Below are 24424 nucleotides of genomic sequence, written 5' to 3'. Positions count from 1 at the left end.
GCCAACAATCGGCCCCCTGGCCATATTTTAGGGAGAGAGACAACCCGACGCATGGACGCCGCCACAAGCGAGCATGACGATCCTTGAAATGTGAACTTGGCTACATAAGATAATAAAAATAATACTAATGATACTGAAATAATTTTATACCACATGGATCACGGTTTGTTCCCACTTTACATTAAAACAGTCGTCGATCGCCCCCGAGTCTGGAATGCAGCCGAGAGATTCAGTCCCGTTACCTCTTTGTACTGGAACAATTTATATCCAAGCACTATACACGCATGAAAGTCAAAATTACAAGTTAAAAATATAAAAACAACATTACTCTAGTTGCCCCTTTTAAAAGGTAGAAACTACCGATATGGACTTAGGGTCGATTCGACCAAACAAGAGTAAATCTTAATCTTAGAATAAATCGTCAGTTAATCGAGAGAAAACCATAGGAAAGTAGAGATTTCAACGAACTGAAAGCATACTAACTTTTTGTAAAAAAAACAAAAAAACTTTGTTTTTTTAATTTTTCACATAAATTTTGAGGTTATGTGAAAAATGTGTGAATGCAAAAGTTTTAGATCTTTTTATTACCTACAACTTTGCCATTTAACTTTCTTCGATAGGACTTTTAGTTTTGCCGGAAATCGAGATAAACCGTTTTTTACCCTTAAAACTCCCCCCCCCCCCCCTACCCCTTCCCGACCTCAGATCGCCCGTAAATTATTTTTCCTTTAATTTTTATAATATTATCCTCCCTTTCCAATAGGTTTCATCATCATTTTCCAAAGGCTATCTGCACTGGTCTACTATGGATTTACTCGAGATTAAAATCATGGAATAGATTATTCTTGGTATAGTTACTCGTGTATAAATTGAAGTTTGGTCGAATCGACCCTAAGTATATGAATAAATTAAAAAATCAGTACTCTTTTACAATATTATGTATACATTGATTTGATGATAAAATTAGAAGACCATGTACCTAGAACAGAAAAAAACTAATATACTAAAATAAAATAGGCGCATAGTATAAAAAACAAATATTCACATATTCACAAATATTGCAACTATAGTGTTAACTTTAATCTTTAAAAAAAAAAATAACATACAGTCAAACAGTGTGTGAGTTACGTCAAAGGTGATTTCTTTCACAAAAAAAAAGAAAAATAAAAGCAAATATAAACGTATATGACTAGATTATCAACCAGTTGATTTTGGAGCTGCCCTGCGATTCTGTAACTCACTTTTCGAACTCACACAGTCAGTCATTTTATGATTTAGCATTTTGATAAGGTCCCTCCTTGTAGTTTATTGTTTATCAGAATGCCAAATCGTAAAATGACTGCTTTACGACTGATTTGAGAGCGACCGCCGCTGTAAAAACCGCTGTGTGAGTTCGAAAAGTGAGTTACAGAATCGCAAGGCAGGACCAGCAAACAAGTATCCTTAATACGTCAATACAATATTATAATTATAGTATAGTAGTTACACCTTAAAGGTATTATATATATTTTACTTTGTAAGCCGCATAGTTTATTACATTATTTCTATTTTGACGAAATCATACGTTATTAATACTTTCGAGTTTTTTTTAAAGTTTAATAGGACTTATTATTTAAATATCTGTTGAAAATCAAATTAAAATATTATTAACGTACCTATTATGGATTCGTTTGGGTTTATTTGTTACTAATAACTCAAATATGAGGAAGGAAATTTTGCCTCAAAATATTTAACCAAAACTCGTGAGTTCTCCCACATTATAAAATTAACTAAGTGAACTTCTCACTGTTGAAAGTACAATTATTATTACAGACAAGGTTTAAACTATATCTGAGACTCTCCTGTCTTGCTCACAAATCTTTCATCAATATATCTTACTTCTTATATATTATGAAATGAAATCTTCCGTTCGCATATGTTTGTATGAACGCGATAAACTCAAAAATACCAAACTATTAATAAAAAATCATTGGGCTACAACCTTTTTAGGTCTGGGCCACAGATTTCTGTATCTGATTCATGATGATTTGGTTATCTGATGATTTGGTGATGACGCACGTTGACTTTTTGGGTCTAAGGCAAGCCGGTTTTCTCACGATGTTTTCCTTCACCGTTCGAGCGAATTTTAAATGCGCACACAGAAAGAAAGTCCATTGGTGCACAGCCGGGGATAGAACTTACGACCTCAGGGATGATAAGACTATATTTTTATGTAAATTAATTTAAATCAGCCAAAATATACGAAATCCACACGGGCTATAGACAACGCTGTGATTCGAACGCGCACCCACAGATTCAAGAGTCTCATTTAGCCAGTCTAGAAAGCTAGGTTTGGCGGACATTACCAATAAGTACGTTGTAAATTTGAAACAAAATTAAAATACGGCATTTGATTTAGTACTATACCTACATAGATTTGTGAACTAATTATAAACATTGATTAAAGCAGGAAAATTATCATAGAAACGAACATTCAATATGTAAAGGCCATATTTAGAAGTAGTGTTTGTTTCATTGTTGGATATCAAACATGTTTTGGGGTAAGTAATTTATTGAAATTATACAATTTTAACCCTTTCTATAAGCTCCTTAGCTTCTTAGTTTATTGAACATAAAAATCTAAGAAGGCGTGAAATTAATGTCTGAAAACCATTTCATCCTCCGGTTCTAGCCCATCTCATAGCTTTTATAAATAACTGTAGGCCCGTTTTTTGGGATTTGTGTTTCCCCAAACTTGTTTTTGTACAAATCCTTAAATGATCCTACTGAGTATGATAAATGCTATTTTATTTTTCGACGTAGTCTCTCAGGTTTATACACTTTGTATTTATCTTTTATCTAAACCTAGGATTCTATTTGAAAGAAATCTTGTTCTCGATATCGATATCGAATATCGAGAATGTTCTATAAAATTGGAAAGGGACTTCTGTGGCTTTAAAGGCAGCAATTGCAACTCTGGACTTGTGCCCAGGGGAGATCTTGGTGAAACAAAACAACATTCTTATTCTGCATCTTTTTCTTCTTCTTTCATTCTTATTCATGAAAAGGTCGACAATGATCTCGCGAGCCTCTGGTATTGAGCGTGTTCGTGGACGGCTGTCTGCTGCCCGTTTGCGCCCCTTCCGAAAAAAAAAACTCGTAGATTATGGAAGGGCATAAACCCCTAATGTTGCTCTCAAGTTTTGCTATACAAACTCAGTAATCAAATTTTTCAAGCAGAGATCTTTTATTACCGCGCGAACTTAACTTTTATACATTTTTCAAAACACGTTTCGCTACGACCCAAACAAATAACTTCTTTTTTACAAATAAAAGATTATTTATTATTTTATCTAATATCTGAGCTATGCCTGATAGTATTTATATTTATTTTTGCTAGCTCGCTATATTATCACAAATTTTTCAATCCCTCGTATCTTCAAAAAGAAAATTTTCTGTAGCCGAATTTACTGTTAACTGTTCACAGTTTTATTGCTCCTACAAGTATGGATGGTGGACAGCTTCTTCCATGAATCATCAATGAAGACTATTGAAGCACCTAAATCAGTAGCGAATAATGGATTATTTGGTTATAGTATTTCGTACGAGACATCAAAGAAACGGTAACCAAACAAATGAATGCACATTATATAAAAAATTTAACTAAGAGCTTATGATAGGTTTCAGAGACAAGCTTGCGCGAAGTATGACTCGTTAGTGTCAAAATCCAATACATTTTCGACATACTGTTATAACATTATCGTCTGTGCTGAGAAAATCCAAAAGAAAAAACAATATATAAAATAAATAACCAACATGAATACATTTTATCACCCAAGTTCCCTGATGATTATTTCTGATCACTTAAATCCTGAAACCCTAGCCTCCTTTGATGACAACAACTCGGTCATTGGATTTTCATTTGGATGCTGTTTCATACAATTTTCAAAGCTGTCTCAATTGTCAAACTCTTTCTCAATCTTTGTCAAATCAAACTTTGACAAAATTTTCTATTTACAAAGCACTGAAAATGATTTATATTACCAAGTTTATTCTAGACTAATAGCTGGTGCACCAAAAGGACATGATATAGGGCAGGTATACGCAATTGAAATTGGACCGGAAAGGACTGTGTCTCAAAAAATTACGTTTAAAGAATTAGGTAAGTATATTTTTCATGACAGCTCCACGAACTAAATACGTAGATTCAATCTATTTTCAAATTTAGAACTATTAAAGCATGAGCTATTATTAATATTATAGCAGTGACAAGCAATGTTCCACAACTGAGCGTTTTAAAAGGCAGTTTCGCACTACCACTATTTTTTTATACAATAAAATTGCAAATGAGCCTACGGGCCTTTGTGCGAGTAGTACACTCAAACTTTAAATAGTTGGAGGTCGGATCTCTTACGGAAGACCGGGAGTCGATCCCACAGTTCCCTATTTCGCAAATGAAAGTGCCTTGTGAAACAGACTGTGGAAGATTTCCAGCCATCAAGGTGGTGAAATTTTGCATTGAGTGTCCATGAGTTATCACCTAACATCATCTTTCATCTTTTAAAACTCTTCTGTATAATCATTTCTTAACCTTATCCTATCCTGATCAATCGTGACTTGTATAAATTTTATGTTTCCTTTTACATCACTATTTGCTGTCCATGTATTTGTAAGATTAGCTTTTAAGTTTTTAGTCTGTTGTTAATATTTTTTTTTGTATTACTTTAGATTAAGGTACTATGTATATATATATTTTTTTATATAACATTTGTTTCTGCACTTCTCGCACGCATCATGTTTCTTTTTTTTTTAGTTTTTCTCTTTAACTAGGGTTGCCTGGAAGAGATCGCTTATTAGCGATAAGGCCGCCCGTTGCATCCCTTATAATTTTTTTGTATTGTGTTTCATTTTTTGTTTTTTGCATCGAAGTGTAAATAAATAAATAAAATAAATAACACCAGATGAGCCTCCTGCCCGTTTGCCCATGGTCTAAAATCGAATACTAGCGCCATCTACTGATATTCGGCCTGTTTTTGTAAAACTCTAAACATACATGAATATGTAATGTTTATTTATATTTTAGACACCAACCACTATCACAGAAACAAAAGCAGAGCACAAAGCTGGTGGCTCGGCACCTCTGTCGCTGCATCAGATGATTTCTTCGTCGTGAGTATATCTCTTTTCTGTTTCATAAGTTATTTTCTTTTATACGAAGTCGCTTATTAAGGCAATAGCGCAATTGAAATTTTTGAGTGAATTATTATTTTTAATAATAAGTCTACAACGGCGAACAGTCTCTGTCTGTTTAGCTTTCACGCTTGTTATTTTAATTTAGATGTTGATTTAGATGTAAAGTCTCATGCCACTTTTGGCTGATAGTTCATCAAATTTTTTTTAATAGAACAGGGGGCAAACAGACAGGAGGCTCACCTGATGTTAAGTGATACCGCCGCCCATAGACACTCTCTGCCCTCAATGCCAGAGGGCTCGCGCGTGCGTTGCCGGCCTTTTAAGAATTCATACGCTCTTTTCGTGAAGGACCCTGAATTGGTTCGGAAACACTTCAGTGGGCAGCTGGTTCCATAAAGTGGTGGTGCGCGGCAAAAACTGCCTTGAAAAACGCTCAGTTGTGGAACGGCGGACGTCGAGGTGATACGGGTGGACTTTCGTATTCTGCCTCGACGTCCGATGATGAAACTCAGCTGCAGGTTAATGAGTGCTTATGGCCGTTGCATTTATTCCTTTCTTTCTTTTTTAATTTTAGACTTGTGCTCCACGTTACACTCAAGATGAACCTATAAACAGACGCAACAAAAATGGTAAGTGGTTTTAGTTTCATGTAAAAATTAAAAGTGGATCGCAAATCAACCTTGTAACCAAGATCTTTAATCTGCCTTGCGATTCTGTAACTCACTTTTCGAACTCAATACAACAAACAATAAACTACAAGCTCCCACCTTATCAGAATGCCAAATCATAAAATGACTGCTTCACGACTGATTTGAGATCGACCGCCGATGCGAAAACCGCTGTGTGAATTCGAAAAGTGAGTTACAGAATCGCAAGGCTGGCTCTGGATCTGGTTCAATATTGTAAATATTTTTAAATTGTCAACAAAACAAAGCAGGTACCAGAAGTTATATTAATTGATTAAGGTACTTTGATGTCATTAACAATTTCTTTGATAACGTAACATTTCAAATAAATCAATGGCGCTACAACCTTTTAAGGTTTGGACCTCCGATTTCTGAATCTGTTTCACCATCATTTGTCAATCTAATAGGCATGTTGGTGATTTGACTTTTTTGGTTTAAGGCAAGCTAGTAGTCTCTCACGTATATGTTAATTTTTAACAAAGCAATCATTACGATATCCGAGCCCAGAATATAAATCCATATTATTATAGTGTGTATATAATGTAATACATCGAGTAAAGGTTTATGGTATATGGTGCGATTACCATTCTTTTTACCAAATAACCATAGTTACACTGTCGGAAGTATAATTCATATAATCCTTTATTCTATATATTGCTGTTCTATTCTCTGGGACGATCGATTTGACGTTCGCAATTTAAAATTACGATTCGAGTTTAAAGAAGGTCTATTATTTTAAAAAAAATATGTTTATTATAACCATAAGATACATGTATCACTTATTCCACGTCTTTAAATTCTAATTTGTAGGCATCCCTACTTATCGGCAAAGAAGACAGAGGGTGTAGGCCGAGAGAAAAAGCCGGCGTAAAAAACTCTCGGTACTCTTTTAAAATAGCAAATGAATTTATTTTCGAAGTTCGAAGAAAAAATTGTATACTTGTTTGTAATATTCCAAAATTGTTCATATAATTTAAAGAAACTTGCCTGTATATACCGAGGGATCCAACACGGCTGTGAACCACAATGTATTCCAAAAAATTGTTACGCCGTGACTTATCAAACTATTTAATCACCTTCCTAGAAGTTATAGTTCAATTCCGTGTAAGGCTTTTAAGGGGAAGGTGATTAAATTTTTAATGGCAAGGTTCCTTTATGGCGTGGGCAAGTGTTTAGGCCACAACATTGACAACAATAATAAATAACTTCACTTATTACTATGATATTATGTTAATGTTAATATTATAATTATTATGACATAATAATATGACATTTGCATACTTATTTTTATATGGCTGATTGTGCGGATTTTTATAATTAATCGATCTAAATGTACCACTTTCTTTGCAAATAAACGATTTATTTATTTATTAATAATATATATTATTGATAGCCTATATAAGATGCTTTAAATGATATAACCAGTCGGTTATGACAATTTACAATTTTTTATGTGTTTTGGAGTCCCGAAACACACCAAACGTAATGAATTATTAGTTTTAATTTACTATTAAGGCGAAAAATGTCACTTTCGATCATTCAGATTAGTTCACGGTCGAAGTTCATGTTTCAACACATCCAAAAAACTCCTCCTTTTGTTGATTGAAAAATAATTTAAACGATGTTTCTCCTGTTTTTTCAGATAAAAAGTTTGTTAATTATGGTGTTTGTGGCATAGAAGGTAATAATTATTCTTTAAAATTATTAATGCCAATGGGGAATGCAGACAGACAGCGCAATGCAACTGCCATAATAGGTAGGTGCAATTATATATAATTTAATTATAAAGGTAAAAGTTTCAAAATACCTCCAAAATAATAGAACGGGGGAAAGTTATGTCTAGAGCAGAGTTCCCCAAACTTTTTTGTGTCGTAGACCCCTTGCCATGTTTTTCCGTGGTGGGTAGACCCCCTACTTACCTGATATTGATTTCCTGTAAATTTCTAACTGTAGTGAAGTTTAGTGTTAAAAACTAAAAGTAAAAACACTTGTTAATTTATATATATAAAATAAACTATAAATAAAATAACATAAGCAATAAGTCAATATAATGTATATGTTTTGATATTATAAGATAGTATGATGTCAGTAAATAGGTACTATCAGTGTATGTGTTTAGATCCACTATCGTGGACCCCCATTTTCATTTCATGGACCCCAAATCTTTTTTCGCTGACGTAGACCCCTTGCAGGTTGTCATAGACCGCTAGGGGTCGATATAGACCACTTTGGGAATAACTGGTCTAGAGCCTCACCGTAATGCCGGCAACACACCCCAAATCCACTAGGCGTCGATACGCGACGGTTAACACTCAATTTAAATTAACCCACCTCTCCTGACAGATTAAAAAATAAGAATAATGAATTTTGAATAGTTTGTAATTCAAAAGTCAAAAATCATTTATTCATGTAGGTAACACAATATACACTTATGAAGTCAAAAAAGAAATGTACATAAAATGCTTCTAATTTTACATTTACTGCTAGTTCTCAAATCAAGGGCGTAAAACGGAAGAGAAGAACTGGCAATAACATCTCCGCCACTCATTCTAATCGCCAAGTTTTTTGTTTTACACAACGTTTGTAAGGAGCTGCAACCATTACACCATATTCCACATGACATCTTAAGTAATAAATAATAATAAAATAAATTAAAAACAAAGATTTGTCCTCTATCAGCAGGAGTACGGTGAAATCGGAGCACGCTCTTACATTCTCGTGGGAACAACACGCAAATTGAAAACTTATAAAGTTTGCATTCTGTCCCGACTTTTAGCCTGCTCTCGGATTTGTTAAGGGGCACCCTTTTACGGATTTTTTTATCAATTACAGAGAATGCAATGGACAACTTTGGGTGGAGTATAAAAATTAAGGAACCTGAAGATATCGTGCTAATAGGAGGACCATCTCAAATTACAGGTAAAACTATATTAATGATATCAACGTCATGGTTTTACAGTTAAAATAAGAACTTAATTTTATTTACGGTTACAAAACAATTTCAGGACGAGTCATAGTATATGAACAAGCGAAAAAAAACCCGAAAAAATATCCCATTTTAATTAATAAGTATATCCTGCCAAATGACCCTGTACGATTTAATTTTGGTAAGTTATTTATACTAATGGAGTTTTTGTCGTAAGGATTTCTTCATAATAGTGATACACGCTTATATTGATATGGCTACTTTACTTTTATCTCTCGTTTATATAAAAAAATATAGAGGAACATCTTCAGAAAGAGATCTTCTACCAAATTGTTCTGATATAATTTTTTGATAAAATCAAAAGAAAAAAGTTATTAAGCAAAATAGTTTTTTTTTTTACTTTTTTACTTATAACGTTTTGAATTTTGGATTTATGACATAAAGTTATAGAGACACAATTGTATACAAAGCGATTTGCTTCAAAATATGTCTATAACAATTTTTTGTACGATAGATAGTTTATGAGATATAGCCAAAAATGTGTTTTCACCACCTTTTCCAAGATGGCGGCCGGGGGACAAGGGTGCCAACCAAACAAACTTGGGTTTAAGCTTGTATTGACCCCCCCTACATGTAACATAAATAAAATTGCGTCGCCTATCAAATGTTCAGCCCATGTAACATTTCAATGGACTACATCTGTTATAGACCACTACTAAAAATATAATTTGAATTAGGAACGATTAAAAAAGTGATATGGGATTAGCCTTCGAATTAGCGTTTTGCTAAATATTTTTGTCCCACGAGATTGTAGATACTAACAATATGTGTGACGAGGCGGTATAAAGAGCCCGGCCCGAAGGCGCATAAACATTTAGAAAAATACTCTTAAAATTGGAACATTCAAATATCTGTAAATTGTAGGATTATTTGTTTAAATCTGTAAGGTCTAGGCTAGTACTTTAAAATGTAAATCCTAATCTTTATTATTGACCGCGCTCAATATAGTCGTTTTTCTACTTTTTTTTTAAATGTGAAAAGCAATTATAACAAACACGAAGATATAACAAAAATTAACCAAACAATCAATACATAATAAATAATCATATTATTTTAGGTTACAGTATAACTTATGGTAATTTTTTTGGTGATAAATCGGTGGAATACGCTGTAAGCACCACTTATGGCGATGTGGGATTTGCAAAGGTAAGGTTTTATAAATATATTTTTAGAATATTAAAATAAACTTTAAAAAAACTAAAAAACACGCTTTTGAAGCACATCAAACTAAAAAGTGAAAAATAATTCCTAATTTAGACTGAAAATGGAAATGAACAAAAACTACTGGTATTATTGTGAAAAAGCGTGGGGCTCTCTGTGCCATATTTTTCGTCTATAGAGCAACCCACGCTTTTTTAGTTTATTTTTTTTGCGGATTATTGCATTGTCATCGATGTTTGACAGGTGCGCAAATTTTGAATAAAATCAGTGGGTCAAAATCGAGTCCGAAGGAGTCGGTTACCTGTATGTATACATACATACATACAGGTGAAGCTAATATAAAGCGTGTAAAAACAGTATAAAAATCATTGTATATTACTTTAGTATCTTCCAGACTTGAGTATTGACTGATTTATTGAACAGCTGAAGGGCTTTAATATACGTTTGTATATTTTATATAGGAATTCGGTACGGTACCACATGTTACAAAAACATGGATTTACGTCTGGTCTTTGTAATCTAGTTCCTCGTCTTAGTTTATTCTAATAAAAAGAAATTCAATAAAACAGATGCAGAAGGGTGTACTATGTCCCATTGTGGGATTATGGAACGCACAAAATTATTTATTGATATATGTAATACTCCTGAGCAGTGTTGGCCTAATGGCTTCAGCGTGCGACCCTCATTCCCGAGGACGTAGGTTCGATCCCCGGCTGTGCACCAATGGAATTTCTTTCTAAGTGCACATTTAACATTCGCTCGAACGGTGAAGGAAAACATCGTGAGGAAACCGGCTTGCCTTAGACCCAAAAAGTCGACGGCGTGCGTCAGGCACAGAAAGCTGATCACCTACTTGCCTATTACATTAACCATTGATCAAGAAACAGATACAGAAATCTGAGGCCCAGACCTAAAAAAAAAAGGTTGTAGCGCCATTGATTTTTTTTAATGTAATACTCCTACTGCCATCTAGTAATTAGACCATTTTATAATTAGCATTTACTAATTTTAGGTTTACTTTTTTAACTCAAAATATGCCCACATAAACACCTTAATACACGAAGAAATTGGTACTTTATTTGGAGGCTGCCTATGCGCTGTTCGGTTGTCGGCTGATTATGATTCTCTGTTAATTGGTGCTCCGTTGTATGCGAGATCGGCCTATGAAAGTGACACTGGCGCTGTATATGTATTTAAACCGAATTCTGACACTTCTCCTACAGTAAGCGATCTTTATTACCCATATTATTAAGAAAGTAGTCATAACGGCTGCTTTATTAAATTAAATTCGACGATTGATTCAATAATTAATAAAGAGCCTATTAATGTTGTTTAGTTTATGTTTACGTTCGAACAGGTTACGTAACAAGCGTTTCTACATATATTATTGTCATCATACATACATTATATTATCAAGCTTAACTAAGCAAGAAAGACTTCTAAGAAATGTAGATTTTTATATATTTACAAAATGCAAAAGATTCTATATGAAATATCGATTATTTTTTATAACTATTGTGGTCAAAGCTCAAATACATTTAAATGTAGCGTAACTTTTATAATTTTCAGATGCTTACCTTTAAGAAGATTATAAAAGCCAAAACTCCCGGTGGGCGTTTTGGTTTAACGATTGTTAATCTTGGTGATATGGACGGTGACGGCAAAGATGGTACCAATCATTTTATATCACCGATTAAAGTTATTTTATTGCTATTTATTTATAACTATTGATTAATTCCTGCCGTGTTCGATCCCCGGCTGTGCACCTAAGGACTTTCTTTAATAAAATAAAACAGTGTGTGGAAACCGGTTTGTCTTAGACTCAAAAAGTCGGCATGTGTCAGGCACAGGAGACTTATCACCTACATGCCTATTAGATTGACAATTGATCATGAATCAGAAACATAAATCTGAGACCCAGAGCTAAAAAGGTTGTAGCCCCACTGATTTATTTTTTTGAATATTTCCATAAGATTTCTTCGAAATTATGTCTTAAATTGAGATCCAAACTCATATTTCTTCTATACAAGTCACATTATTAGTAAATAATTGATAAAATTTTTTTGTCACTTAGAAGTTGCAATAGCAGCACCATATGAGAACGACGGCGCTGTGTACATTTATACCGGAAAAGCTTTAGATAGCGAACCCGGAAAATACATGATGAAAATTAAGCCAGAAGGTTTCCAGACTTTTGGGCTGAGTCTAGCCACATTATGGGATTATGATGATAATGGGAGCAATGGTTTGTAGCCTCAGATGTTTTTTTTTAATTTCTGTGAGGTTGGCACTGGCAGCTTTCTTAAAATCTTTATTTTATGCTTGATCATAAAGTATTAGTTTTGATAGCTTTTGTTTTTTCCTATTATTTAATCTCGTATCGTATTTGAATTAGGAACTTAAAGATGTTCAATGTTCGAATGTCAAATTCATTGGTCACGTCAATGTTCGATTTCACGAAGTATAAGTTGGCGCGAAATCTCTTTAGTCTATGACAAATTACTTATTTGACATATCTCTGGCCGCGTTCGATGTGCGCTTAAGGAAAACCTTTTAAAATACATTAGTATTGTAAGGTATTGTTTTTATTATTTCTCATTTTTACTTCTTATAATTCGTATTTTATTTGTATTATATTTTCAGGTCTAGCCATTGGTGCACCAGAGAGTGATAAGATATTAGTATTAAGATCCTTTGCATCAGTAACTGTAAATCTAAGAACGGAGTTCCCTCTTTTACAGGTTAGTAATTATTTTTCAAGGCGACTTAGTAACCAACGACTTACATAAAATTACGTGTATCTTATGCAACACTTATTGCATGTCTTCTTCCATTTTCCTCTACAGAATTATTGAAACAGAAGTAAATCCCGTTCTCCATCCATCTCGTAAACTCATGCCATGATTCTCCAGATTTATATAATTCAGATAAATCATCACGGCTACTAAGTCCTATTTCTAAGTCGTTATTGCTGCTAGACATGGATTATCTAAAAATATTACGGTGCCAATTTTTAATATCTAATCACTCCGTTCAGAGATAACGCTAATGAAAATAGTTCATTTGTTTTGGTATTGACCGTGACCTCAACGTCCTTCAAAATAGTTGGATAATAATGTTACTATTAAAAGTGAAGTTACTATTATTTTTAAAGTTGATGGTAGTTTATTTATCACAACCAAAACTCAACCTTATATCTTATGTAGTCAATAGTGAATTATGGGATTTCTATTTGTAACTAAAATTTATACTCGTTGTTTTAGTTTGAAAGTAACAAGATCGATGAAAATATAACGTTTAAAGTGATTTTATCAGTTATTTATCCAAAAAAGGCGAAAAATGTTACAGGTGGTAAGTACGTTTAAATGTTCTGTGCTATTTATGTATAGTTTGTCAGTAATTTAGGTCACTAAAATGACTTTTACCCATTAAAGGTAAATGGATCAAGCTAATACAACCTACCTAATTGATATTTTGAATTTACTGATATAAAATTGATCTCTGGCCAAGTAAATCAAGCGCGTGTTGGAGGTACTTTCCTTAATAAGAAAATTATCGATTTTTAATTTTAATTTTGCTCTCAAACACATATGTTATAAGAAGGATCATCAGATACTTATACGGAAATATGATATAGTAAGGATACATGTGTGATATGGGAACTTAGACGGCGATCGTTTAATACCACATTATCATTTAGAAAATTATTGGTATACTAGTTGACCGGGCAAACGTCGTTTTGCCATGTATATCATTTATAATAAAAAATAGGGGTTGATCGTAGAGGGGTGAAATTAGGGGTTGTATGTATTTTTTGATGCTGTATCATAAAAAAATAAAAAATAAATAATTTATCTAAAAATTAAAAAAAAAAATTAGGGGTGGACTACCCCTAACATTTACGGGGATGAAAAAGATGATGACCGATTCTCATAGATACCGGATATGCACAAAAAATTTCATCAAAATCGGTCAAGCCGTTTCGGAGGAGTATGGCAACGAAAACTGTGACACGAGAATTTTATATATTAGATTTAAATAATTTTAAATGTGATTAAAAATTAAGTAATTTTGTAGATATCAAAGTGACAGCCGAATTAACGGATGGGAAATCGAAATTTGTGAATAATCCAGAAACGGGAATATATATATATACTCACTCGTTAAATGACAAATTGTCGTCATATAATCATAGTATTCCCGTGAAAGTCGTTATTCCGGTAAAGTATTTTTATATTTCTTTAATTTAAGTATATATATATTATATATACAATAAAAAATTCAATGGTTATGTGAGTAGAACAACGTTTTAAACCGCTCTTGTATCTGGAACGGTTAACTTATGAAAATGTACAAATACCACGAAAAGTAAGAATGGAAGGGCGAGGTAGTCACCGCAACCAAGATTAAAACCTGTTGAGTAATTAAATAATAATACTTAATAAACTAAGGTAGATGACGACGTCACAAAATGAAGTACATAATTCAATCAGAGGCGTTCCAACCTCTAACTATTGATTAATTTTATATAAAGTTATAACTGTTTGATGTAACAAGTTAATAATGATCACATAAATACTAAAGCAAATTTATACGAGTGGTAAAGGAATTATAATAACAAAAATTCTCACGTAACTTGTAAATGCTTAGTATTGTCTTTTATTGACATAACTTTCACACATTTGATAATAAAACAACTTTTTACCGGATTGAAGTTATGTATTTACAATTATTTTTCATAATTTTAAATTTAACCGACGTTTCGCGTCACGATGACTGAAGACAAAAGTACACATGTCAGAAGTGAAACTTTTATGGCAAACCTATTTTTAACTCTTGTTCATATATACAAATCTAAAACTTTAGATTTCCGAAACTTAGAGGGAGGGAAAAAGGAAGATATGTTGGAAATTTAATTGTCATTAAAATATTAAAAGTGTTGAAAATTAATACAAATAATAAATTTAATTTTTTAAATTTATTTCTTCTATAATAAAAACACTTGGCATTATAATTCGTCATTTGAGATTTCAATAAATTATTTTGCATAAAATCCAAAATACTAATATTTCATAATTCTTATTACGAAATTTTAATTTTAAAAATAGAATTCCGTAAAAAGTTTACCCTCATGCGCCTAAAGAAGTTTCACTTCAATAACTGTTTCTTTATTTTGTGCACTATGTGTGTAAGTTTATGTGTTTTTATTATTATTATTACATATAAGTTATATGTTAGTACAAGCTTATGTATTAAGTTATATTAAAGAAAAATACTGTACAAGCAAATTAATTAATAAACAAACCTCCTTGCTTCTAGAGAAAAGATGTTTTCCAAGTGATATCATATAGAATAACGGTGGAATTAATGGAAGATCCAATGACAATACCATTCGATCCAAGCCGTGTCCTATTGAGTGAGAGCAGCAGGTTATTTGAGCAAGACACAAAGACTAGTTCCCGTTGTACCGGGGCGAGATGCATGCCTAATCTCAAACCTACTTTGACGACATCATTAATGTAAGTAGGGCTTAAGTGTAATTAAAAATTAAATATGTTAATTATGGAATATAAGATACAGGTATCACTTATTCCAAATCATTAAATTGGAATAGGTAGACATACTCATCGGCAAAGAAAACAGAGGGCCGAGAGAAAAAGCCGGCGTAAAAAACTCTTGTTATTAGTATGTCCTTATAAGGTACTGAGTATTGTAAGGCAACGAGGCTCTTTAAGACACGACTATTTAATACGAGTGTTGGTACAATACTAATTTATAATCAAACACTGATGCATTTATACTAATCATGTAGGCACAGTACCCTTTTAAAATAGCAAATCATCAAACAACACTTACTTTAAAACAAATATCGCAAAATTAATTAGAAGTAGCCTGTCTAGCACTAGTCCCAGGCCATTTTATCAACTAGATAATCGTTAACTTTATAGTAAGCCTTTTTACACAGCTTTTCTTTAATACATTTCTAAAATTTATTGAAAGGCAGAAATAAAAGAGCCTTTGGGATTTTATTAAAGAAAAGTATCCCTTTTCCCAAAAAAGAATTCCTAACTTTAGATAGTCTAGTACGGGGAAATTGTGTATAATAATGCAAGTAATGCATGCATATGTGCCAGAATTCACAAACACATATGTGGCAGAACTACTCTTACTTCGTCTAATCAGAAAAAGAAATAAAAATTGTTGTAAATTCACTAAATTGTAGGAGCTGAATTGAATGTGCTCCAAATCGCAATACAACACTTGTTCCAGAACTGATAAATATAACATTTTACAGGGACAAATATATAATAGGTTCAACGGAAAGAGAATATTTTAATATATCTATATACAACTCTGGTGACAATGCGTACGCCCCTTGTATGAAGGTGGAAGTGCGTGGAGTTCGAATTCTGAAGGCATCAAAAGACTGTGTTCTGGGTTTATATGAGGAATATATTTGTAGTCCTACCAATTCCGTTTTGAAGGATAATACTTGGGTAAGGTATTCTGTTCAATTCTTGCGACATCAGTGCCACGAATCATGAAACTTTAAGAAATTGTGATTAATTTCTCGTGATAATACTTCGTTGGCCCAGTGATTTCAAGGTGCAAATCTCATCCCCGAGGTCGTAGGTTCGATCCCCGGCTGTGTACCAATAGAGTTTCGCTGTGCGTATTTAACACTAGCTTGTACGGTGAAAGAAAACATCGTTAGGAAACCGGCATTAGACCCAAAAAAAGTCGACGATGTCAGGCACAGAAGGTTATGGGGATCAACCTTGTCTATTAAAAATAATGATCATGGAGAGACACATCTTAGGCCCCGACCTAAAAGATGGTAGCGCCACTGGTACTATGAACTAAATAAACTAACGAATGATTATGAGACATAAATAATAATTGATAGGACTTTCTTTGCTGTCTTACATACAAAAAATATATCTTACTATGTAAATCATTCTCGACTACACTTGAACACACAAAAATGTTATCAAAATCTGTCCAGTCGTTTAGGAGTTTAATTACGAACACATGCACAGGAGATTTATATATATACCAGCTGTTTATCTGCTGTATAGATAAATAACCTAGATACCGATTGCAGCGCCATCTGCCGGGCTGATTTGTGAATCTAAACCATCCAGGGCGCCACCCAAATACATACAAAAAAAATCATTCAAATCGGTAGAATTATATATGACGGAGAGAGGAGTAGAATAATAATGGAGTCATTATTATTCTCGAGCATTGAATAGTCGTTAATATATAGATCTAGCAACATTGGCAATTTAAATAAACCATTATTATCGGTTATGAACCAATTTGACATTGACGTTATTAAATGATAATGACAATGGCAGCTGACACTAACACAATTGCTTCAACATAAGTAATAAAGACTATTACATTACTACAGACTATCAAATAGTCTGTTAATTTGTAGGTCTTAACAGATTTGAACTGATTTGACTTTGAAGTTATTTAATAATGAAAATAGCAGCTGATACCAGCGCCATTACTCCGACATATTATATTTAAGATAATAAAACATTTTATTTTCAGAATATTAACTATATGGAAATGGAAATGAATACTTTAAAAAGTGAAGATGACAGCATATTAATTAAATACGACCTGTATTCTCATTGTGATGACACTACAGATAAAAAGACATTTGAAAATTCTATAAAATTGTATCCTGAATCAAATTTTGAGATAAAAGGGTGTGTATATATAATATTGCACTGAGAAGTGTGGGCCTAGAGACGTCAGCGTGCGGCTCAGGAATTTAAGTCCTCAAATTTTCTTCATTTTTTTTTACTTCGGAGAAGGCATACTCTTAACTTAAAGTCATACATACACTGAAGTGTAGAAAATAAATGATTTATTCATAAAATTTATTATATAATTTCATTTTTACAGACAATCAAATCCCAGTGATATTATAAATACTACGATAAACGAACTCAAAGATTTTCAGAAACAAATTAAACATGTTTATACGGTACGTAAATGTATTATTTTTGTACTTATAAGGAATTTTCAATTCGAGCAGTTAGCTTAGCGCGCGACGAAACTTTATTTAACTTTAATGCGCTTTTAACATTCGTACATTGAAGGAAAATGTGACGAATGCCATAGTCCAAAAATCAACGGTGCAGCTTAGAAGGGACTATTAAAAAACGATCAAGCCAAGCCCAATCCCAAGATTAAATATACTCAAACGCTAGAAATTTTCTCCTAAAAATGCATTCTGTATTTAGAAATTTTTAATATATTTTATTTAATGAAAATTCTATTAAATCAAATCGAATTGTCTACATGAGACTACTAATGATGAGGGAAATTGCTCTACGCTATTTAAATATATTTTTATACAGAGATTTAATAACGATTTTTACGATTTTCTTGCCTTTATATTCTGTTAGTATAGACCTGTTTCTGGTAACTGTTTTTAATCTCACAGATAACCAACGATGGTATTACCAACTGGGTGGACTTGGAGTTTCAAATTCTTTTTAATAATTCGGAACATATCAATGTCCTCAATAGTTCAGCTTTGGTAAGTAACATATCAGCAATATACGACATCGCTATAGTTATGGTTTAATTTCTATTATTATATTAATACAAACATTTGTTTTTAAACGCACAAACATGAGTTCATATGTCAAAACTCCAGCTAGCGACATTTATTTTGGCGCGCAATTGCGAATTTGTGTAAATATCGAAGGATAAGATTCTGAGTTGAGACTCAAACTATGACTCAATCAATCGTATTGGACATTCGTGAGTCACTCTTAGAGCTAATCTACTCTGAATGTGAGTTAAACTTAAAAACACAAGGAGACAAAATCAAATGAAACGTAGTAATAAAGTGTGAACCTGAAGCATGTAGCGGAATTGAAATATAATTGTAGGTAAAACGGGTTATCTACTATCCTATGTGCATTGTATGATGTAGCTATTGTTTGTGCCTATGAATTCTGAATGAGCAGTGTTGGCCTAGTGGCTTCAGCGTGCGACTCTCATACCTGAGGTCGTAGGTTCACCAATGGACTTTCTTTCTGCATTTAACATTTGCTCGAACGGTGAAGGAAAACATCGTGAGGAAATCGACATGTCTTAGACCCAAAAAGTCGACGGTGTGTGTCAGGCACTGATCACCTACTTGCCTTTGATAAAAATGATCATGAATCAGATTCAGAAACTGAGGCCAAGACCTAAAGAGGTTGTAGCGCCACTGATTTTTTTATGAATTCTGCAGTTCTTCCCTCAAAGATTAGGCGAAAAAATATCATTTTCATCATCAAACAAGATCAAAGATTAAGGTAAAAATATATTGAAGAAACTTATTAAATTAAAAAAAGAGAAGTAGATAAATGATAAAGACTACATTTGTAGGCTTTGATGTTCGAAACTCAGTAACAGTTTTATTAATATTTATTATTTAACAGGTGTATCCGGAATCAGGTGCAATACAATGTGCAATGAACAATGATTCTGGTGTTATTTTTGTCTGCAATTTCCCCTTAAATCGTAAACAAAAAGCACAAATACATATTTCTATAGAGTTACTAAAGGATTCATTCGGTAATAATCATACATATATTTATATAATCATTAAAGATGCAAGGAAGAAGGTACCAAATAGCCACTACTTCCTTGCTTTATCCTTCTGTGTAAGATTATTGTTTAGCGTCAAAGTCACTTAGAATCAAAGAAAAAAAAAACATTTTTGTAACTTTCTTATTCCTTCTTGTTATTAATTATGTTATGAACAATCACATTATTGTTTTAGTATAATTAGTTTTTATTAAGCACTAAAATAAATAAGACGGTAACACAAAAGTTAACTAAAATAGTGAAATATTAGTAATGTATTGTGTAGGTTTTATATAGTAAGGGGAATTATATTAATCGACCTTATATTATAATTATCAACATTTTTGAAAACGGACTCACTTGATGGTAAATGAAACGCCGCCCATGGACACATACATTGCCAGAAGGGTTGCAAGTGCGTTGCCGGCCTTTTAAAAATTGGTTGATAAAATTGCGTAAGCAAAGTCGTGGAAACCATTCAGAACTTTTGCAATAAATATAAGCAAATAAACAGTTATTTTTACGTATTGTTAACTTTAAGACGAGAAAGATGAAGACACTACAACTGAGATTGTAACTGAGCTGTACTTAGTAACGATGGATGCGAGGTTCGACACATTTTCAAGGTATTATTATTATTTATTTTACTTTTTATTATTAATTGTCTTTTTGACAACCTACAGCTGTTCCTTTTTAATTAACATTGTAACGAACCAATCAAAGATTTTTCGATTCATATTACATGAATCCCAAAAATCTTTTCAGACGAATACAAATAATTTCGATAAATTTTTGTAACGAAATATAAACTTAAGGGTGCTTGCTTAATGGGTGCTTATTGTCAACAGATTAAAAAGACGTTTCTGTATTAGAAATTTAAAATTGGTTATAGTAAAACCTTCATTTGGTATAGTGTTGGCGTAGTGGATTGAGAGTGAGACTCACATCCCAAAAGTCGTAGATTCGAACCCTGGCCCCAATGTACTTATCTATGTACGCATTTAACACTTGCTCGTACGATAAAAGAAAACAATGTGAGGAAACATTAGACCCAAAAATTTTACGGCGTGTATTAGGCACAGAAGGCTGATCACCTACTTGCCTATTAGAAAAAAACAAATGAATATAAAACAAATGAAAAAGTGCGTGCTATATATTATTCAACTGTTGTCTTGTTGTTGTTTTGTTTCTTAATTGTTGTTTTAGTACATTACAGTGTTTTGTTTTCAGTTTAAGTACAAGTCTTCATATAAGTTCAACTCGCGTAGCGCTATGGATAATAATACTATCATCATTACTTGGTCTTCTCCTACTCATAATAATAGCATTTATTATGTATAAGGTAATTATTTAGAATACAGTTAATAGGTTTTCTAAACAAGACTGATTTGTTCCTTCCATACTGAATAATCCAGGGCAGCGTCAGTAATCTGTAACTTCTAATAACGAAGTTTTTGTATGCAAGTTCCATGTAGTTTCTCTGAAAAATATACGCTGACTAGCTGATCCGGCAAACGTCGTTTTGCCATGTATATCATTTATAATAAAAAAATAGGGGTTGATCATAGAGGGGTGAAAATTAGGGGTTGTATGTATTTTTTAATGCTGTATCATAAAAAAATAGAAATTAAAAATTTTGTCTAAAAAATAAAAATAAAAATTTAGGGGTGGACTACCCTTAACATCTGGCGGGCTGATTTGTGAATCTAAACCATTCCCAGATCCCCTTGAAGACACACAAAAAATTTCATCAAAATTGGTCCAGTCGTTTAGGAGGATTTCAGTCACATACACACGCACACAAGAAATATATATATTAAGATGTTCCTTGGGATCACGCGGAAATAAAATTGGCGTTTGGGATCAGAATCGCTGGAAGTTACAGAATAAGGGGTCTCTTAAGTCATCATTGGACAAACTACAGCAATTAAGAAAAACTACCACAAAGTTTTTAGTTATCAGTTTTTATGTATTTTTCAGATGACTGATAATTTTGAACCTCAAACAAACAATATCACGTTTGAAAATGATTTAAAGTAAAACCTTTCTAGTAACGTATGTAATATGTATGTATGTAACCGACTCCTTCGGACTCGATTTTGACCCACTTTGCGCACCTGTCAAAGATCGATGACAATGCAATAATCCGAAAAAAAAATAAAAAAAATTTAACTACGTGGGGCGCTCTGTGCCATATTTTTCGTCTAACGAGCAACCCACGCATTTTCACAATAATACCAGTATTTTTTGTTCATTACCATTTTCAGCCTTAATTAGGAATTATTTTTCACTTTTTAGTTTGATGTGCTTTAAAAGCGTGTTTTTTAGTTTTTTTAAACTATTATTTATTTCTTTCTCTCTCTCATTAATTGGCAGCTCGTTTCTGAGCGTCGTGGTCAACAAGGAAGCATGTTTCCTTTGTTTTAGGATTCCATAAACACTGACTCATGAATAACTGTTTCCAAAACACATTAAAAGGATCGGAGCTCATACGATAGTTATGAAACAGACAAATTTCTGAACGAACCTAAAAATATTTGACAACCTAATGAACATTTTTTATTCAAAAAACCAAAGGATCACAAATGTTTTGATGCCAAAAACTAATTGTATTTAAAAATTAAGTTATATATGCTTATGTTTTTGTTTTTTTTAGTATATATTATAAATGTTTCTCATCGTTTAAACCTTCCTTTCACTTCCACAAATATTTCACAATCAAAATTAACCCGGTCCAATTATCTCGAATTTTAGCGACACAAACAACAGCAATTTATATTTAGATAGAATCTAAAATTTATTTATTTATTTAGTGAAGAGTTATGTTGTTTGACTCAACTAAGTTACAAATGATAAACACTTAAATAAATGCTTGTCTCCGATTAATCTCCGAAATAATGGACAACTTTATACGTTCGTAGCGCGTTTACAAATGCGATATTAATTGTATATTTTATTTTAGATTCAACGTTATCGTATTAGCATGGTACTGTAAGGATAGTGTATGTATTTTACGAATAAATAAATAATATTCGAATTATTTAAATTGGGTTATAAACTGGATAAGTGTCACTTTTGACTAAATAAATTTAATTTTATATGTCTACTTTCAGTGCGGTTTCTTCCGGAGAAATAATCGAGAAAAGTTAGAAGGTCTGAAGGAAAGCGTTCATCGGCAGAGTGTTGTAAGTAAATTAAATTATTTTATTTTACGAAAAAACAACACTTAGATGGCTGTTATTAATTTTTTAAATGCTGAGACTTCTCAAAATGAATAATTTCAACCAACAATATAAATGTCTAAAGGCTCACACTCAAACTCAAAATAACTTTATTTTTATAGTTAAACAAGTACAATTATGAACGTCAATAGAAAAGATGATAGATTTATTATAAATTTACATTTACTACCAGTTCGTAAGTCATAGGCGTAGAGCGGGCTATGTTACTAAGAAAAATCTAAGATAAAAAGTTTTTAGGTGATAAAATAAAAATAAATCAGTGGCGCTACAATCTCTCAGATTGGTCTCAGATTTCTGAAACTGTTTCATGATCATTTTTAAATCTAATAGGCAAGTAGGTGATCAGCCTCCAGTGCCTGACACACGCCGTCGACTTTTTGGGTCTACGACATGTTGGTTTCCTCACGATGTTTTCCTTCACCGTTCGAGCAAATTTTAAATGCGCATTTCCATTGGTGCACAGCCGGGGATAGAACCTACGACCTTAGGTGTGAGAGTCGCACGCTGAAGCCAATAGGCCAACACTGCTCACTGCTTTTAGGTCATCAACCTAATATCAATTTCAAGCAATTTCAATATATCAAAATAGATCCAAACAACACTTTCGCTGTCTGGGAATGTTCAATGTTAAAGACAATTTCTCTTTTGCAGTACCGTAAATCAATGCGCGCAAGTATGCTTGCAGCAGCCAGATCCAACGCGGGAGACAATTCCGAACTTCTAGTTAATGACGACGATGTACAAAATGAATAACACGACTATTGTAATTTATTATTTAATTATATTAAAATGTTAATATTATTTGCTTATCTCAATTAAAATAATAAATTTGGAGTATCCGTTTTACCTCGACGCAATTGTCTCACATCACTGCTTTTTGATTCCTTGAAGATAGAAAATACGTTTTTAGGGGAGAGCGGAACCATTAAAAATTACTTTCAAGATATACTCAAATCAAAGACGTTTTTTAAGGCAGTTTTTGCCGCGCTATGTGGAACCAGCTGCCCACTGAAGTATGTCCGGAGTAATTCAATTTAGGGTCCAATAGGTACCAATTTTTAAAAGGCCGTTAACACACTTGCGAGCCTTCTGGCTTTGAGAGTGACCATGGGCCATATCATTTAACATCAGGTGAGCCTCCTGCCCGTTTGCCCCCTCATTAAAAACGTAACGAAAATTACACATATGAATACAAAATATTACTGCAAATATCTCCTCACAAAATATTACTACTAAAAAGTGTAAATTTGAAATATTTCTCATCTTAAATGAAAAATCCGAGGAAGTTTTAATAACGCAATAAACTGGATAAATCTGCACTAGTTTATTAACTTCAAGAAACCACAAACTACAAACTTGTGAGAAAATAAATTAAAAAGTCAAAGAAAATTAATTTATTTTCTAGTTTGTTAATGTTATTTGAAAGATTTTGAATTAAACATCGATTTTGTTTACTTCACTTGGTTTTCATAAACTGAGGTTAATTAGTTTTAATAACTCTAGCTGGTACATTCGCAATGACGATCTCCATCGGGACCTTAATTTAGAGAACAACACCACAATAATCAAGA

General features: G+C 32.8%; 1 protein-coding gene across 1 annotated transcript; it reads left to right on the top strand.

Annotated features, from left to right (window-relative positions):
• The first annotated feature begins 2429 nt into the window (after nucleotides 1-2429).
• Nucleotides 2430-23654, top strand: LOC125054901 (integrin alpha-4-like). Its single transcript, XM_047657047.1, has 25 exons — nucleotides 2430-2540; nucleotides 3467-3602; nucleotides 4038-4141; nucleotides 5063-5148; nucleotides 5747-5801; nucleotides 7501-7614; nucleotides 8691-8777; nucleotides 8864-8965; nucleotides 9902-9990; nucleotides 11018-11227; nucleotides 11575-11674; nucleotides 12080-12250; nucleotides 12649-12746; nucleotides 13269-13356; nucleotides 14083-14225; nucleotides 15325-15524; nucleotides 16301-16502; nucleotides 17569-17729; nucleotides 17929-18010; nucleotides 18473-18568; nucleotides 19464-19599; nucleotides 20153-20237; nucleotides 20842-20953; nucleotides 22725-22796; nucleotides 23505-23654. Exons 1-25 carry the CDS (start codon nucleotides 2531-2533, stop codon nucleotides 23604-23606), a joined length of 2841 nt encoding a protein of 946 aa, XP_047513003.1. The 5' UTR covers nucleotides 2430-2530; the 3' UTR covers nucleotides 23607-23654.
• Nucleotides 23655-24424: the final 770 nt, after the last annotated feature.

Source organism: Pieris napi, chromosome 12, assembly GCF_905475465.1.
Source record: "Pieris napi chromosome 12, ilPieNapi1.2, whole genome shotgun sequence".
NCBI lineage: Eukaryota > Metazoa > Arthropoda > Insecta > Lepidoptera > Pieridae > Pieris > Pieris napi.
This window is presented reverse-complemented; position numbering and strand designations above follow the sequence as displayed.

Bases quoted from the DNA above. Each gene is read 5' to 3' on its own strand.
- LOC125054901 (XM_047657047.1), top strand. The intron at 11,228-11,574 runs GTAAGCGATCTT...TATAATTTTCAG, and splicing joins ATTCTGACACTTCTCCTACA to ATGCTTACCTTTAAGAAGAT. The intron at 16,503-17,568 runs GTAAGGTATTCT...TTTTATTTTCAG, and splicing joins TTTTGAAGGATAATACTTGG to AATATTAACTATATGGAAAT.